This window comes from Rhipicephalus microplus, chromosome 2 (genome assembly GCF_043290135.1).
Source record: "Rhipicephalus microplus isolate Deutch F79 chromosome 2, USDA_Rmic, whole genome shotgun sequence".
Lineage (NCBI taxonomy): Eukaryota > Metazoa > Arthropoda > Arachnida > Ixodida > Ixodidae > Rhipicephalus > Rhipicephalus microplus.
In genome coordinates this window covers 246026051-246044118 of record NC_134701.1, presented here as the reverse complement: position 1 = coordinate 246044118, position 18068 = coordinate 246026051, and the positions used below count along the sequence as shown (strand labels likewise).

Below are 18068 nucleotides of genomic sequence, written 5' to 3'. Positions count from 1 at the left end.
CTCTAAATCGTTACGGAGAGCCAAGTTTGGAAGGGTGCGCGCCGGCGGCATTCGATTTCGACCCACTCCACTCCAGCCTGCACCTGTGACGTTGAGGCAAAAAACGACTTCGCGACCTCGGATGTGGTTTCTTTTTCGCTCGACGCAATTCTTTTTTTTTCCTGTATTGTCCACCGATGAGTGAGTGGCCGCACGAGTTAGACTAACAGCATAGTTTGCGTATTTGCTACCGGACATATGGGCAACTGGCAAACAATGGATAATCAGTCTTATTGATATTCATGTCGCAAGTGTAGTTAGTAGGCAGTGCGATGGCTTCTTTTAGAAGTTCCCACACTGTTCTGCGGTTTAGTTATTATCGTTAACCAAGCTCCTGTATGGTCGCCAGACGTTTCGTTTCTTTGCGTTAAGGCGTTTCCAGCGTTTAAACCATATGTCATATATTTTCGTGCGTGCAGCTCGTGCATTATGAGCGCTCATTGTGTGCTTCGAGATACAGAAGCTGACGTATTGATCTTTTTATCACCACTTCTTAACGAGTTCTGTGCTCAAAGCTGAGTAAGTGTTAGAGCAGATATTCACAAAATTCTAGCTGTACTGAAATAAATAATTAACTGCAATATAGAGGCTTTGTTTGATGGTGATATAGCAGCAGGTGTGGCCGAAGCGGCACAAATGGGCAGGCGGTGAAAATGACACAGGCATTCAGTGAGACACTCGTGAGCCATTGTGTTCGAGAATGAAATAAAGCAGCCTGTCTGGCTTAACTACTCTAGAAACAAGAAAAATTACCGAGTTATACTACGTAAATACACACAAGTAAGACTTTACTGTCATATCGATCATTAATTCCTGACTTTTTTTTTACTTTCGCCTTGACACATCTTCAGAAGTTGTCGTCGTTACTATTTATGCGTCATAAAAAAAAACAGAGACACTCATCATTCTTTCTGATATACTTGAGAGATACCTCTTTTGAAAGTTTAATTCTCGTGTGCTCACCGGTGCATAACTGTGAAGGTTCTTTTTAATCTTTGCTACGGAGATAAGCGGCGTGCTTTGGACACCGCGAGATTTGTTTCACCTTCACAGCATTATAACATCAGCACTAAACCACCTCAGTCAGAATGTCACTGGTTTTGTATTGTCGACTTCGGTAGCTGTTTGGATTCACTCGACTTAAAGCACCGATGCTTGGCTCGCTGTAGCTTGGCCCAAATATTAAGAAGCCGGCACGGCAGTAAACCCTCCGCTTGGAATCACTGTAGCAGCGAACGAGCGTTAGAACACGTTCTTTAAAGCCGTCCTCACTACAGTGCGCGCAGACTGCCTCTAGGTGCTGCGTTGGCCCACCTTGAGAACCATGCTGGAACAGTCAGTACTAAAGCTCCGTACCTAACAGTCTTCGCAACAAAAATCAGATTCTCGCTGCACTTCTTTCGTGGCTCTGTTAATGGGGGATTGTAATACTGGCACTCTGCGCATTTTTCTTCTTTTTCGCACGCCTGCTCTGCTCTCCACATCTTTTTTTCAAATTTTCTATCTTCTCCACTTAGTGTAGGGTAGCGAAGTGGATTCTACAATGCCGGTGAGCTTCCATGCCTTTCTGAGGTCAGGGCTTGGGCGTGTTCGTTCATAGTGCATAGGAGATAAACAGCGCTGAAATTTTGACGAACTAAATTGTAAGTCAGCGCCTGTCATCGTCCGTCTTTTCTTGTGTTTGTCGAAAAATTCAGTGCCGTTTTTTTTTCTCTTGCTTGCCTTTCTCTCATTTTATTATCTCTGTCTCGCTCTAGTTTTTTTTTTAAACTTCATAACTTCTTTCAATCAGCTTCACCTCTCTCTCATTTCCGTAACGTCTGCGTCGTTATATACCTTCTTTCTCACACATTCATCCCTATGAGTCTTTTGGGCGCCTTTCTTCTAAGCTGTTTTAGGCTCACTATAGAGCGCCGGCAGCACGCAAGGAAACCGGTGAGACAAATCCGGATATTTACGTGCTCGCTTTTCATCAAAGTTCGCGTCTTCTCGACAGGAAACAGCCTTTAGTAAACAAAACTCTAATTAGTGCCAACTTCTCATTACACGCGAAAAATCTCCTAATATGATTCCAGGTACCGGAGTGGGATTTATTAGGCGAAACTATATTCTGGACCGCATTTCAGATTTGAGTGTTCCAACTTCGCTTCAGGTGGCACACGGGAAACTTCAATTTCTAACAATTTTGTTCTCTCGTGAAAGAAAGAAAGAATGGAATAAGTGCTATTTATATAGGCAAACTCACTTCTCATTGTCACAGATATATTTTATGTTTTACAAGTGTAAATTACGCGTCCCAAACACCGCTTTGGAGGATCAATGCTGTCAGTCTAAAATGCTGTCAGTCTGTTGGCGTCACATTGCTGTCCGTCGCGCTATCAGTATCGCTGAGCCAAAGGTTCTTTTTCGTGCCTCAGCACTTTTGAAAATTCACATTCTCTATCTAGGTTAGCAATGGCAATGCAATTCGATATGATTTAATTGAGAATAAAAACATGTTTACTGCTGAACTCGCTATGCAAGACGAACACTCTATACAACAATGCCATAATTGTGCGGTTATTTCCTTTCGTTGAGATGATAGGAACAAATAATGGATTTCAGAGTGGATAAGTCATCGAGGGTAGAAACATCTAAAGTATTGATCAGAAAGTTGGAGACACAGGATAAAGCGAGCGAAGGAAGGAATATTAAGAGACTGAAGTGAGGGATAAAACAGTCGTTTACTTAGAAAAAGCCTTGTATTATGTGCTTGTTTGCTTTTATTTGGTTAATTATTGACTTATTCGGCCAGAAAGCGTAATTTATTTTTCTTTCTTATCTCAAATAAGAACATTTAGCGGGAAGCGATATTTAAGATCAAGAATATTTTTGTGACTGTGTCATTAGAGGCGTACCATATTTATGAACTAAAACATGCCGGTAACTTCAGTATCTTTTTATAGCGTAAAAAACAAAATTCAATTTCTAGCATTTGGTGGCAATTTGTAAAGTTATTGAAATTATTCAAGATCATTCCCCGTAATGCTATTCGTTAACCCGTACGATTCCCGAAGGGTATCAACGTCGAAATGCATTGGCCTGCACGGTATTACAAGAAAAAATTTGTTGAGATATTGAGCTGTCGAATCCATGCCAATTCTCTTCAAGTTAGAAAGAACGCGTGTTGTTCAAGGGGAATTCTCATGTTGTCAACGAGTGTCCGAGCAGCGAATCACTGAGACGACTGCGGACAACGCTGCCAGCGGTGTAAACTTCCTCGAAGCGGCAGCTCGTTCGCGCAGCACACATCTTCGCGCAGTCGTTTAATAAGGAGAGCTCGACCGTCCGAGCATCACGCCTCGTTGCTGACCTTGTCCAAAGAGAGTATGACAGAAACTAATGAAAGCTGGTGAAGTGTGTGGCGGGGGGAGGAGTGGGGAGGGGAAGGAGGGGGTGTTTAGGACAGGGTGGCAATATCCCCCACCTTGGGGCTTTCCGGAAGCAAGCCTCTGCCTGGCATGACCCCTTCGTTACCCGGCGATGCGTTCCGCCGCTTTGCGAGGTATTGCTGTGTCTCTCCAACCGCCGCGCAAGCTGGCTGGCTTGGCCCTTGTGTCCCACACCTGCAGACTCAACCCTTCTCCCTTGTTGTCCCTGTACCGCGCACGCTGCTAATAACATTCCGTCGTCGTGGAGACACGCTTCTCGACGGGATCGCAAGACGCGCGAGTATATTGCAGCCTTCAGTGATTTGGCCCATAGCGAGCGATGGCCAATAAGTCACTCTTTCTTCCTCCGTTTTCTTGAGCGTATCCTGCCCTTTTCTTTCACATCTCGCTTGCCATAAATACTGTAGGTGTTATGCGTTTATCACTCTATATATCATAGTCATCACCCGACTCCTGGAGTAGTATGTCAGGTGAAGAGCCAGAAAGACTTCTCCAGCTCTCCATTAAAATATTTCTCTCTCTCTCTCTCGCCATTGATACTGGCCGACTTTTCTGTATCTTTTATCAGGTGTTATGATTAAGAAATCGTTTTGTCAAAACGGGATTTCCGTATATGTAGCAGGCATGTCGACAGTGAAATGATAATGTTACGAGTAACTTGTTTAATGAGCTATTTACAGCGCAGAGAACCCGACGAGCAAGATGGCGTCAGACCAGCATCCAACGGAAAAACCCACTTCGTCCTCCTCTTTCTTGCCGCCGTGTTTAGCGGCTGTTTTGTATCAATATTTTCGGGCTCGGCATAGTGAGGTGCAAACTATTGTAGAAACTGTTGTGGCAATACAACAAATTTGGTTACTTTTTTTTGTGGGATTCATCTCGCATTGCCAGAGATTCTTTGTGTCCGCTCCTGTTCCTTTACGTTTTCTCTGTTTTTTTTTCAAAAAGTAGGAACTGCAAGAGACAGAAAAAGAGTTTTTAATTGTCTGGTGACAATTGTACACCGCACTATTAAATAGGCGCAGCATCGGGATGTGAACAAACTCTACCTGAATAGAGTGTTGGGCATAAACATAGTTTTTAAACCAGAACTTCAACATTCTCATTGGGTTCCTCGCCTGTCATGTCGCTTCAAATGCTAAACGAGGTGTCCACGAATCGGCCAATTGGTTGAAGCAAAAATCAGTGAGGTTAATTGTCGTGAAGCAGACGAATGACTTGATGAATTAAGTAGCTAGAATAAACTCATTCGCAAAATTTTCAGTCACCAAAAGAAAACAAGATTAAAAAACTACGCGTGGCAGAAAGTTTTGAATTAGTTTAAAACGGTAGTATTCAGGCTGCACATGAATGGAGTCACGTGCCCCATTATTTCCTGTGCAGTTTATCGCCATTGTAGTATAGCTACCACGACATTGTCATACCACAAATACTTCGCGTGATAATGTAGCATCGCCAAAATTAGCCGGCGAGAACTGTAGGAGTGTTTAAGCAACCTTCATCTTCGTTTGTGAGAAAGTAGCCAGAGATCATTAAGTAATGTATGTAGGTAAAATTGTAAAAGAATCGGAAATACAATTTTCTAGTTTAAAACAGACTACTTCAATAACGTAAGGCCTCATTGGTGTTTTTTTCTTGTTCTTATTTTCATATCTGTGTCGGGCAACTTGAAAAAGGTACACAATCTCTTTGGTACACGTGTACGCCAGGTGCGAACGTTTTGGCAGTAAACAAGCGCAATTGTAGAAAGCGTATACCAGTGGTTATACCCACCATCAACGTACAGTAAGAGAAGTTCGGCGAACGATGAAGAGTGCTTTTTCTCGCAACGCACAGTTCTCCTAAGAGTTAGGAAGGGTAGCGGCTGAAAAATGTATAAGCTCCGCAACAATCAATAACCTCGCCTTCGAATAGAGAACTGCTTACCCCACTTGTTTACACTCCCAGCGGAGATCATATATATAAGAAGATCCCGGAACCAGGGAGGCCCCGGCGAAATCTGCTTTCCAAGCCACGTTCGGGGGTCGAGATCTGAGCAAGCGCACTCAACACTAACTGTTCAAGCCGGGGCCAATTCAGTGCACATATTTGTTTTCGGGCTTATTAGGCCTCTCAGAATGCTATAGTCTCTCCAGTGAGGTAGAAAAACTAGGAAACTAGAGAGAAAAGGGTTTTTCGCCTATATCCACCCCGCCCGCTATCTTCCACCGAGCTGGCCGCTCAAGAAGGCGAGACGATGGAAGAGGAAGGGTCGAGGTGCCGGCGAAAGGGCAGCTGCCTGAGGAGTGAGGCCATTAATTCCGAACCATTCCGCATAATTGCATTAGGATTCAGCCCTGTATGTTGCGGTCCGAGCCCAGAGACTGCCGACGAAAGAGCAAGAAGCGCACTGGAGGCCAAGGGTAAAACGAGATAAAACGACGGCTCGACACACGAACACCAAAACAAGCGCATAGTAGTGGTACACATTGGAGTAGGGACTAAATCTCGGGAATAGCGAGCGAAAGGAAGGGTGGGTGTAAGTGCGTCTTGCCCTCGGCCTGAACGACTTGCGTGCCTCGGCTGATTAATTAGAGGCTTCCGTGTTTCGCTGCCAGATTCGAAAACTGATTGCCTCGGCATCATTGAGCTCGATGCTCAAGTGCCAAAGCAACATTTTTTTTTTCTTTCCTTTTCACCTTTATTCCCTTTTTTTCGCTTGCTGACTTCGTGTTTCGGCTGCTGTATGGAGCTGGCTGTACGCTGAAGCACTCGCAACAAATGCGCATTGACGCAACCTGTCAAACAATCTTCGACGCCATTAATATAAACTCCCTCTTTGTTTATTCTTCGTCATTTGTTTTGTAGCCTTCTTTGGTAGCTTCCATTTCCCGCACAGCCTCCACCGGAGAAACGAGATAGGGTTGTACCACGCGTGGATGCCTGCCTTTGTTACAGTATTTGGGCTTCTTGCAGCACTTCAGCTGCGTACGTAACTCGGTAAACAGGGAGGACCTTATCACAATGCTTCAGAGTACAAGAGAAGAAGATAATTAGCAGCCTGTTGCCACGTTGCTTCTTCGTAACATTTTTTCATGTAAATGTTTCAGACTGACAGCATCGACTTTATCGTGGAATATGAATATGCTCGCATGATAAGTGTCTATAATGTAATAAATCGCTATAAAAGACCGGTCTGGTGCAGCTTGATACCACCATGCCAGCTCGTTATAGGGCCCACTGCATTAAAAAATGAAATAACCGTGTGACATGTGTGCAATGAACTTGCTCAATTGCAATACACATATTGCAAAAACCTGTCCGTAAATTTCAGTGACCTCACAAGCTAATTCTGTAGCTGTACTCTACATATTTCTTCAGTGAGCCATGCGTTAAGGATGAGTTTATTACCAACAACAGAATTAGACCCAGTGCAACTAAACGTATCAATAATATGGAGCCGCTACTAATAAACTTTAGCTTGGGAAATTTGGTCAACTGAAACATTCGCCTAAAATGTCTATTATTGCGATGCATCGTTCGTCACATTAGCAGTTAAGTTCCACGTATAAAGACAAGTGAACACGTAATTTTGGCTAAACTTGAGAGGGTCTGGAGAGCACAAATATTTCTCATTGAAATAGCCTTTAAATATAAAATCACGTGACGTGAACTCAGCTTCGGAAATAAGAAAACCATTCTCATGGGTCACGCTTCACTAACTTTTTTTTATGTCAGCAGATATCGGCTGCTATTAGTGATTAAGTTAGGTCAGATTTAGAAGTTGTAGTTTAGGGAGTGTGGCTAGGCTAGCTTTTAAGTGTTGTAGTTTGGGGAGCGTGGTTAGGTTAGTTTTAAAAGTTGTAGTTTGGGGAGTGTGATTAGGTTGGGTTAGGTTAGGTTGCATTGCGTTAGTTTAGTTTTAAAAGTTGTAACTTGGGGATTGTGGCTAGGTTAGTTTTAAGAGATGTGGTTTGGGGAGCGTGGTTAGCCGGCACGTGAGTCATTCTTTCCCATTGATGTGCATCTTTTTCTAGGCCTGCACAAAGTACAAACATGAGCCACCTCGTTGTGGCGTCCGACATGGGCAGTAAATGATACTTTCAACCAACAAGACTGAATATTCAGCGTGTGATGAACTTTGATCGTGCATTGTAACGGGATTAATATTTTTACGTTGAAATGGATGAAAATTTCAGCTATTAATTGAAAGGTTCAGCTACTCAGTGTGGCATACACCTGCTTATAATGACAATAGTTTTCACGTAGACCACGGAGCACATACCCGTCGCCGCACAAATTACGGCCAGCTTGAATGACTTCGCTATTAAAAAAAAACTCAACATGGTATCATCAAGGAAGATAATTAGTTCGAACTCAAAAATAGTTTACTGTGATCGCACGGTAGCAAACGAGCCCTCCCCCAACTCGGCCGCTCCGCTACACACCCACACCTTTGCATTGGCGGGTTTCTATCAACGTTAAAAGCGCATCAATTTCGTCCCTTCCATCTAATGCGCCTTGTTCCCAAAACCACTAAAAAGTAACACAGGTCGAGAAGGTCAAAAAAAGCTGTTCGCTTGCCTAAAAGGCAGCAAACATGGTTTCACGTCGACTCGCATAATATGGGAACACCCCCCCTCCACCTTCTTATATATACAGCCCTATAAATCGTGAAAATTTGTGAGAGTGTAAGCGCTACAATAAAGTACGAATCATACATTGCTTTTAGCTTCATCTTTAAGGACGAAAGAAATATCCGAGGTCATGAATATGGCATCGTTTCAATGACGTTACACAATGACAAGGTTACGCTAACGAAACGGATGTATCGTCGTACAGATTTCGCAAAAATTAGTGACAATACTGTGACAAGACTTCGAAGAAGTGTCCTCACGAGTTTCATTCAAAAGTGCGCTTTTTTTTGTTCTCTATTCATTCCTAGAATACTGTATGCTCAACGCTGACAAATTAGTTTAATAATGCTCAAAAATTTCGAAAAGTGGCAGAACCATTCCGAAAGATGGCGGAAATAAAAAATAAAATGGGTGCTGCTCTCTCTTTAGGAGTGAAAATATCGGGCGTGAATTCTGCGCTCTCGTGCGAACAGACATTCATGCCTGAGCAACAAAAATTTAATTTCCTGCGGCGATGAATTCTGAACGAATGGACGCCCGAAAAAAAAGATGTGACGGCTGTCGACGCTTGCGCAAATTCAATTCACGTCGCCGCAGATCTCGCTTCAGCTCCTCTCCTATTTCTGAAAACTGAAGAAGGCACCACGACAGAATATAGTATAGGCTTCCCCTTCTGCTTTTCTCCCGTTTTCTACCGATCTTCAAACCAGCCTAGTTTAACGACGCTAAAAGGAAATCACGATTGGCTTTTCAATCAGTGTGTTTCAGCACAAAATGTATCGACTTTGACGTCACATTCGCTGGCCTTCCGTTGAGTTATGTTTTGGCATATTGCGTGAGCTTATGCGCTCCGTGAGTTAGTGCGTAAGCGCTTTGCTCTGCTCTTTTTAGGATTTTGTGTACGTCTGTACTGGCTTTTGCTTTAATGGGTGACGAGGGTTAAAAAAAGGGTAGTGTTCGTGTGCCTGCGTGTATACGTTAGCACCGGTGTTCATGAGTCATGGCCGTGGTTGCGTCTAGCTTCGTATGTACGAGTGTGTGGGTGTGCCTTCACTTTTTAAAGTTTGTGGGCGTGCGCGCACACCTAAGTGTACGTGTTGTGTGCATATTTGGGTGAGGGGGAGGGTTGAGTGCGTAAGTAGATGAATAAGTAAATGCACGCGCACGTGTGTGTTTGTGTGCGTGTTTGGGTGTTTGCACTATGTGCAATTGTGGTGGCATTGCGCTTCTCAAAACAAACATGTACGATACTCACGGACTGAAATAAGACATCGTTTAACGAGGAGTTACTCGGGATAACGGCGTCACGTTGCTACAAATATTGCTTCTAAAAGTAATGTTTTCTCTTACGTGAGCGTTCTAGCAAGAACTCCGACATAACACGCACTGTAGACGAGGGTAACGAAATACTTGCATTTATTAGTCGTAAACATTCGCGTTCTAATTCGTAAGAACTTTTCCGGGATGTTACATTGCTTCAATGATGTTACAGTTTTCATCTTGCTGATTGAAGTGATGTGTGACTAAATAGAAGGCTCTCTGTGAATGATATTATCTGGAGTTTCACGTCCCAAAACCATGATATGATTATGAGAGATGCCGTAGTCGACGGCTCCGCTAATTTCGACAATCTGGTGTTTTTTAACGTCCACTGACGTAGCACAGTACACGAGCTTAAACCATTTTGCCTTCATCGAATTGCCACTGCCGTGGCCGGAACCGAACCCGCGTCCTTCGGGTTGGCAGCTGAGCACCATAACTACTGCCCCACCACGGCGGACAAAAGTTCACTATTCTAGCCATTTTTATTGAAAGACTAAACAAGGATACCCCGAAGCGAAATTGGCAGCATGATAAGACAAACGAACGCTTTAACCGATACATTGACGATGCTGAAAGGTCGCGTCAGCGTGTGGAGCCTGCTGTAATATCCCTTCTTAAACACACGCTTGACGCGAAATTTAATGCAAATCTGGCCAAGAACTGATAGTCGAACGTGAATACGCAGAACAACGGCGTGCTCCTGTCGGCAAATATCGGGGCAGATATGCACCTACACATTGGCGCTCAACGAAATTGCCAGTTCTTGAAAGATGGGCCGGGAACGAGAAAAAAATAAAGTACGCAGGAAGCGACGTGCGCTGCCAAGTAAAATACGAATGAATTTCCAACGCTAGTGAAAGTGGAAGTGGCAGGTGAAGTTTCCGCGAACACTTGTCTGTTTCCGGTTTCTTATTTGCACTCTCCGAGTGTGGTTGCCGATGGAAAATAATCAAGTTCCTTACTCACAGTAGGCACCTCGATATTGCGCGAGTGTCAACAATGGACATTAATTAGTTCGCCTCGTGCCACCGCGAATCTCAATTCTCCTGGGAAAAAATGTTATATCTCCAAAGGTATTTATAATGAAACGATTCAAAAAAGTTTTGTAGATAGTGAAGTGTAAACTGCTTCTTGTTCCGCACGATGAACAGACAGAGAAGCCAAGTGCACAAATACAACGCTGCGTTACTATGTGCATAGCTCACTTACGATGGTTCAGACTGCTATCACCATAGGAACACCAATGATGCCTAACACGCGTATCATATAAAACACAGGCTGCGTGTGTAAATGAAAAGTCGCATAATTACAAAACACGTGTGTTAAAAAATGTGTTTGGCAGTAAATTGCCGAACAGAGTGCACTTTTACACCTTATGTACGCGCTTGACGTGCAGGCACACACACATCTACAAATTTTACACCTGGACTCGGCTGCTGACCCGCAGGTCGCGGGTTCGAATCCCGGCTGCGGCGGCGGCATTTCCGATGGAGGCGGAAATGGTGTAGGCCCGTGTGCTCACATTTGGGCGCACGTTAAAGAACCCCAGGTGGTCGAAATTTCCGGAGCCCTCCACTACGGCGTCTCTCATAATCATATGGTGGTTTTGGGACGTTAAACCCCACATATCAATCAAATTTTACATCTGGCCAGTTGAATCTTCTTAGGACGTAATACCCTACAATCAACCTGTGGTACAAGACAGATATATTTGTAAATATAGGAACCAAAGATAGGTGAACCAAAAAAACATAGAAACCAAAAATAGGCTCAGGACTGTGCCAACAATAGTGTTTTCTTTTACGTAAATAGTTTGGGTACACTCTCTTTTTAAATTAATCCAATATTCTTCGCGTTAGCTCCTATCTGGTCAGCCGCAAGCAAATAGAAGAGATATTTCAGTAGACTAGACATGTAAAAAATATTCGTTTGTTTTTTGTTTTTGTGGTGTACTATCCTATGGTCATTTTTTTGTTGTTGGGACATTCAACCGCACATATCAATCAAATCGATGCTGTGGCTTTGAGATTCTATGGGCCTTGCGTGAATAGAATAATATGAGTAATGTTCGAGGGCCGAATGCAAGAAGTGTTGCAACATACCTTCAAAAACGGTCACTTGAACGTTATCTGGAAACAAATTACTCTTGAGCAGCGCAAGTATTTCACTTCCTACGATACGCATGACGTTTTCTTGCCTCCTTCATTTGAAATTTCACTCACCATCGACCGAATACGACTAAAACAATGTAACCAATTGGGTGTCACGTAAAATCTTCACTAGATCACGCGCGTTTAACGATCTGTTTGTTGACTACTAATCCTGCCATTTTGAGATGATTGATTGATATGTAGAGTTTAACGTCCCAAAACCACTATATGATTATGAGAGACGCCGTAGTGGAGGGCTCCGGAAATTTCGAGCACCTGGGGTTCTTTAACGTGCACCCAAATCGGAGCACATGGGCCTACAACATTTCCGCCTCCATCGGAAATGCAGCCGCCGCAGCCGGGATTTCAACCCGTGACCTGCGGGTCAGCAGCCAAGTACCTTAGCCACTAGACCACCGCGGCGGGGCTGTCATTTTGAGATGTACTCATCCAAATGGCACAAAGCTCCCTGATCTTTTTCCCGCGTTATAATTTTCCTGTGCGGTTTCCATTACATCAAGGCGCTCTTAGTGGGGAAACAACACCTTTGTGAAGAAGGCTGTTCCAAAATAGCTGAAACAGTAATAACGAGTCTGAAGGTGTTGTTAACGTGAAAAGTTTAGAGACCACGAGACGCAAAAAAATAATAATAATAAGGTGGAAGGGGGAAAACAGCAATAGAGAAAGGAGGAAGGTTAACCAGGCACATGCTCGGTTGTCTGACCTATACGCACAAGAAAGAATTTATTATTGCGCTGACAAGATGTGCTGTGCATCTCGACCGAACACAGTCGCAGCTTGCTAGTAAATTCAAAGTTTACTCACATTTCGTACTTTTTGAAGCTTTGGCTCCCGCTTTATCTTAAGCTTCGTGCTTTTGATCTGTGCTGATTACATATCTTCTCTTTCCCTGCGAGTGTAGAGTGTGCACTATCGAATCGCAACTGTGCTTCCTTATCGTACTTGTTACGCTCCTCCTGACGTTGCTTGTGCCTTCTTTTCTTTTTTTCATTCTGCTTTTGCAGACAAACGCAACGTGGACAAAACATCACGCAGATTCTGAATGCCTTCTTTACACGTGGGTACGACAAGAGGGTGAGGCCAAATTATGGCGGTGAGTACCACTTGCTCGTTTTGAAAAAGTTTTGACTTCGGTGTTGCGTGTCTTTCGCGATCGCAATCTCTCAGCATTGGCTAATCGGGTGTTTTGGTTAGGTTGTATACGGATATTTAACAAAAAATAACTAACAATTTCATGTTGTTGAATATGTGTTAATATACAGACCCCCCCCCCCCCTTTTCTTTTTTTTTTTTTGCGAATGCGCGCTTCTCCACGTTTTGTGTTCAGGTCCGTTTATTAGTATCTGCGCCATTGAATTAAAGTATAGCTATGTACACCAATTAGAGGTACAGCAGACGCTACAATTGCATAACTTTCAGCCCAGATAGAAAACATTTAAACATATTTCAAGCAGTGTTTCGTAGCGGAAAAAACCTTAAAAAGTAGTCGCCTGACCTGTTTGAAAAGTCAGCCATGTTAAAGAAAAAAAAGTAACCTAAAGTTCTCGCTAAGGCAAGGAGTGTGTACATAAAAAAAAAAGAAAATGCCCAGCCTGCGCGGAAGCGCAGCACAGTCACAGCGAAAGCCAGAACAGCTGCCTTTCAGAGCCTTTTCAAAACACTCATAGGGTAACTCTACTGCAAGCCTACTTGCTTGATACCCAGAGCATTAATAATTAACTTTTGGCTAGTAGGTCAGCATTCGCTATGCTATTTTTTGTCAGTCTTCTGAGAAGCGTCATATGCGCTAAACACTTGCGAAGAATTTTGCACCAATTGTTCAGGCAGTGGCTGTCGACGATGAGAAAATGTGGCTCAAGTGGGTATGCGCCAAAGTTAATAGAGAAACAAGAACAAGCTTTTGTAATGGGTTGGGGCATTGGACGACCCACTTGTTACGCTCTTTGCATCGTGAAGACTGGTTGTTTTTTTTTTGCTGTTTTAAAACGCTTTATTAGTCGTAATAACGCGATTGCTTTCCCGACAACAAGTCTGCCTAAGGCAAGTTGCCCCGGAAGGTGCCTACCATAGCTATACAACCGCACTTTCGACAACACTATGAAACTTCCAAGATTCGATAACATTATCTTCCGTTTTCCTTTTATTGCCTTAGCAGTTCTGGTCACATATTATGGCGCATTGCACGTGTCACACGACAATGCCTGCGCATTCATATTCGAACATGAATAAACCAGACGCACGTGTATAGCCCATTGCCATTCCGTCTAACATAATAATAAAACAGCGCGAACGTACAATCCCACTACTAAGCGCCAGTCTTCCTTCATCGTTCGGCTGCTTAACCGCCCGCATTTCTTTAAGTGAACGCGCAGTCCAGGACCGAGCGAATGATTCCGGAAGTACGGCGCCTTGTACGCGAGTGATTTAAGTGCCTCGATACTCGCCCAAGCCACTTCCGAGCACGCGCTCTCTTAACGACGTCGTCGTTCCTTGCTTTCCCAGATCTCTCAAACGAGTGTTCCACTCAGATATAATGCGCGGGTGACGGCGTTCTACAAAACCGCTCCATGGCGCTCGGCAAAGCCCGTGGCAGCGGCAGCAAATCTTGGCATTCTGTATAGGTTCACACGCGGCGACTTACGCGTGGGAAAATAGAGAGTGCGCGCGCTCTCCTTCGAGCGTTTTAGCCGATCTGCAGAAGTGGATGTCGTTTACATACGGAAAGCTACCCGCTTCTTGGCAAGTCAAAACAACAGTAGGAACAAAACTATGTGACTTCAGGAATGATGGACCCCGTGAAAGAAAGAGGGTGCGCTGGAGTGTCTGCGTGGAAAGTGGAAGCATTGGGAAATGGAGAGAGAGAAGTAGTTGTTCAGGACGGGGAAGAGAGAACAGCGAAATAGATAATAAGGGTGAGTCGGGCAGGACGAAGTTAAGGTAAAAGAGGGACAATGGGATTCAAGCCTGTCGCGAGTGCTACTTTATTTCAGCCGTCATATGCGGCGTGGTAGACATCGCGCATTTTCGAAGCCGGCCCCTGGCACGCTGTCGTCACGAGGCTTGAAGCGCCGCCTGGTCAAATTTTCTGGCAGTAGCCAGAGGGATGGCGGAGGCTGCAGCCTGCAGTGCGCCCCTGTTATCGATTTGCGCGCCGGCTTCCTCGGCAGGCCGCACGGAATCGGTGATTAGGAAAGCGCCCCGTGGAGCGGAAAAAGATGGAGGCAATCGGTAACCCCCCTAAACCTCCCTGCCCTCTTCCTTGTGACACCCCTTCCATGCCTTCCACACCACTCCCTCAACCTCGCTTCCCGTCTTCAGGCTTCTGATAATTGTCTTCCCCTCCTGCTCCAATCACCCTTCTCCCCTTTCACATTCCCCTAACACTTCCTCTCCTCCTTCATACCCGCCATCTAACCTTTTATTATTACTTAGGTACCACGCTTATCCCGTAGACGCATTTTTTTTTGTTATCGCCGGCCGGTGTGTGTGTCCACGAAACGGTGTGGCTTTGTTTCCTCTCGATCGGCTACCTGTCTCACGCGCGAGGTAAGGTCTTTTGCTAGCGTCGGGCTCGCTGCTTCAGCGCTCAGTTTGGAGCAGCGTAGACGTAGTTTTATTTATATATATTGTTGTGCTCACGGGTCGGAAACGACAGACGCTAGCATCTCTCTATCTCCCTTTTTTTTCTCGTCTCATTGTTTCTTCCTTTCATCCTCGGTTGTCTCTTGTTTTTGCTCCCGTACTGTTCCCTCTCATTGCCCTTGTTTTGACGCTCGGCGTCCCATGCTCGCCCGTTGGGAGCTGATGGAGAGTGACTTAGACGGATGATGCGACACGTCAGGCGAACGAAACGCCGTGATTGAACGCCGGGCGCAGTTGGGAGGGAGGCTGAGAATGCTTTTCAGTTTTCCCTCTGCCATGTTGGGTGACCACGAATTGCAGACAACGTGCTGCAGCAATGTCGTGAAAAACACATCCGTTCTGCCGACACTTTGTTTTTAGGCAATGTTAAACGTGGTCTTCTAGACGGCAGATTTTTTATTGCATATTTGCCGGATAGAACATCATGGGTGTGCCGATTTTTTTGCCCCTTTCAATCTTTCTCACCATGGTCAACGTTAAACCACTACCAGACCTGTCCCAATATTGCAGGGCACGCGCAGATATTTGTCGAGAGCATGCACCAATCACGGCGAGTCTTTAGTTATGCGTTGACCTCTTTTCCTTTTTTTGTTTTTACGTCTGTATGAATTTTTAGTTTAGTTCCTTTGTTTCCCGAACTGCATATAAATGCTCTAAGGCCTATTAGTGGTTGTAAATGTGCTTGATTTTTTATGCGAAGCATTTCCTTCCGTACTGCAAACTCTTTTAGCGTCTATCTATCTATCTATCTATCTATCTATCTATCTATCTATCCACCTACATCTGAGTTCTCTCGGGATCACCCCCTCAATGTGGCGTCAACCAAAATTAGTATGGGAGGGTAAGATGGTTTGACGTATACGACGCACTGGGGAAGACATGGATAATGTCACAATACCGTCGCGTACGTCGTCAAACACTTCCCGGCAGATAGCGGCACATACTAGCGGGCGCGTATGTGCCACAGGCATGCGGGTTTATGTCACAGGTGATTTACGCTTAATACCCCTGTCACACGGCAACTCCAATGCCTTTTAAAGCTAATGTCATTCGTTTTTAATGTAATTTGTTTGCTGTCGCACGAGGAAACTAATGCCATTTGATGAAAATGACATTTTCGGCCGAATGAGTTCCCCAAACACATTAGCCTTCGATTTCGGACCAAATGAGTTGACTCGACGCCAGGGACTTTTAGGAAGATGACTGTTAACTATTCTACATGCAACTTTTATTATTTGTAAATATCTTGTTCTTTACTATATCAACTTATCACTGGTCTGATGACATAAAAGCACGCGCTAAAGTTAAAAAAAAACTACTCTCAACTATAGTAGCTGGATGGCGGATTCGTTTGATTTTTGCTTTGTTATGGTCTGTTGTCGTTGTTGCCTGCATCATGGATGTTGATCGTTCACTGCACGTGTTGTGGTGACCAAAGTGATTGCTACACTAAAGCGCTGCCGCCGTCTAATTTCTGCAGTTGGAAAGGCAGTCATGCGTCCTCTTCAGCTCACTGTACACACGCAGTGTTTCAGGCAACCGGCGCGAAATGCAGCATGTCACATTTCGCGCCGTTTGCCGTGGGTCTGTGCTGATGGACGTGCCTGGCGTCAGACAGAGTGCTCACGTTTGCTAACGTAGCGTCGCCGTGCCCAACATGCGCGCGCGTCAACGCTACATTGAAGTATATTTGGCCCTTCATGGTGCGCTCGCAGCCGTTTTGCTAACTCCACCTATACCAACTTTGGTGTTACGTGACGTCAATGGATGACGAAAGTATATGATTGGTGCAAACATCATAATACTGACACGCGCGTCATGTAACAACACGACAACATACCTTGCTCATAGCGTGCTCATGGTCGTTTCGTTAGCTCCACATATACTAAAATTAGTGTCACGCGGCTTGAATATATGACGAAGGTAAACGAAACGTTCAAACATGATAAGTAAGCGACAAATTCGAACATGATAACCATGACATGGAAGTCATGTACAGCATCATTTACGTCCACCTCGCAACTTTGTGCTGATTTTAAAGTCACATATCAATTTTTTTCAATTGTGCTTCGCATATCATCGAATCTCATTAGGCGTGGGATCTACCAATTTTTCTTTTCTTTTCTATCTATCAGGCGCAGTGCAGTTCGAAATAATCTTGTGGTAACAAGAACATCATGCGGAATTACATTTATCACGTTACATATATGCGTTTGAAGACTTTTTTTTTTTAGCCAATAGCTTCGATTGAAAAATCAAGCTTGATCACATCATTGATTCATACGTGGGTATTAACGTCCCAAAAACAGAATATTGTTACGTAGCACACCGTAGCAATATGATTATGAGAGACGCCGTAATGAAGGGCTCCAGAAATTTCGACCACTTGGGGTTCTTTAACGTGCACGCAAATCTGAGCACACGGGCCTACGGCATTTCCGCCTCCATCGAAAATGCAGCCGCCGCAACCGTGATCCGATCCCGCAACCTGCGGGTCAGCAGGCGAGTACCTTAGCCATTAGACCACCGTGGCGGGGCAAGCTTAACCGCAGTCGGATCAAACAGGCTGTAATAGTGATGGGACTTCAATGATCTTCTACAAAAGTATTGTTTATCCTAGGCTTCGAAACGGGCCACACAGTTACCGACACGCAATAGCTCTCTCAGTCCATCACCAAAAGAGGAATAACAGGGGAAAAAATAATGAGAAATGAAATGAAAAGAATAGCTTGTAAAATTTGGGTTGTCGTAAAGTGGGTAGCAACTACGGGAAGGAATCACGTGTTTTTCATCTTTTCGAAGTTCTTTTCCTTGCCGTTCTTGCAAAATGGAAGGAGTAGACATGC

General features: G+C 44.4%; 1 protein-coding gene across 5 annotated transcripts in view; it reads left to right on the top strand.

The window, feature by feature from the left end:
- Rdl (Resistant to dieldrin) overlaps positions 1 to 18068 on the top strand; it is a 252567-nt gene that overhangs the window by 24915 nt on the left and 209584 nt on the right. For all 5 annotated transcript variants that reach the window (XM_075878459.1, XM_075878453.1, XM_075878445.1 and 2 more), the window contains exon 2: positions 12585 to 12673. In XM_075878459.1, the coding sequence (XP_075734574.1) occupies positions 12585 to 12673 (89 nt within the window). The remainder of the gene's footprint in view (positions 1 to 12584; positions 12674 to 18068) is intronic.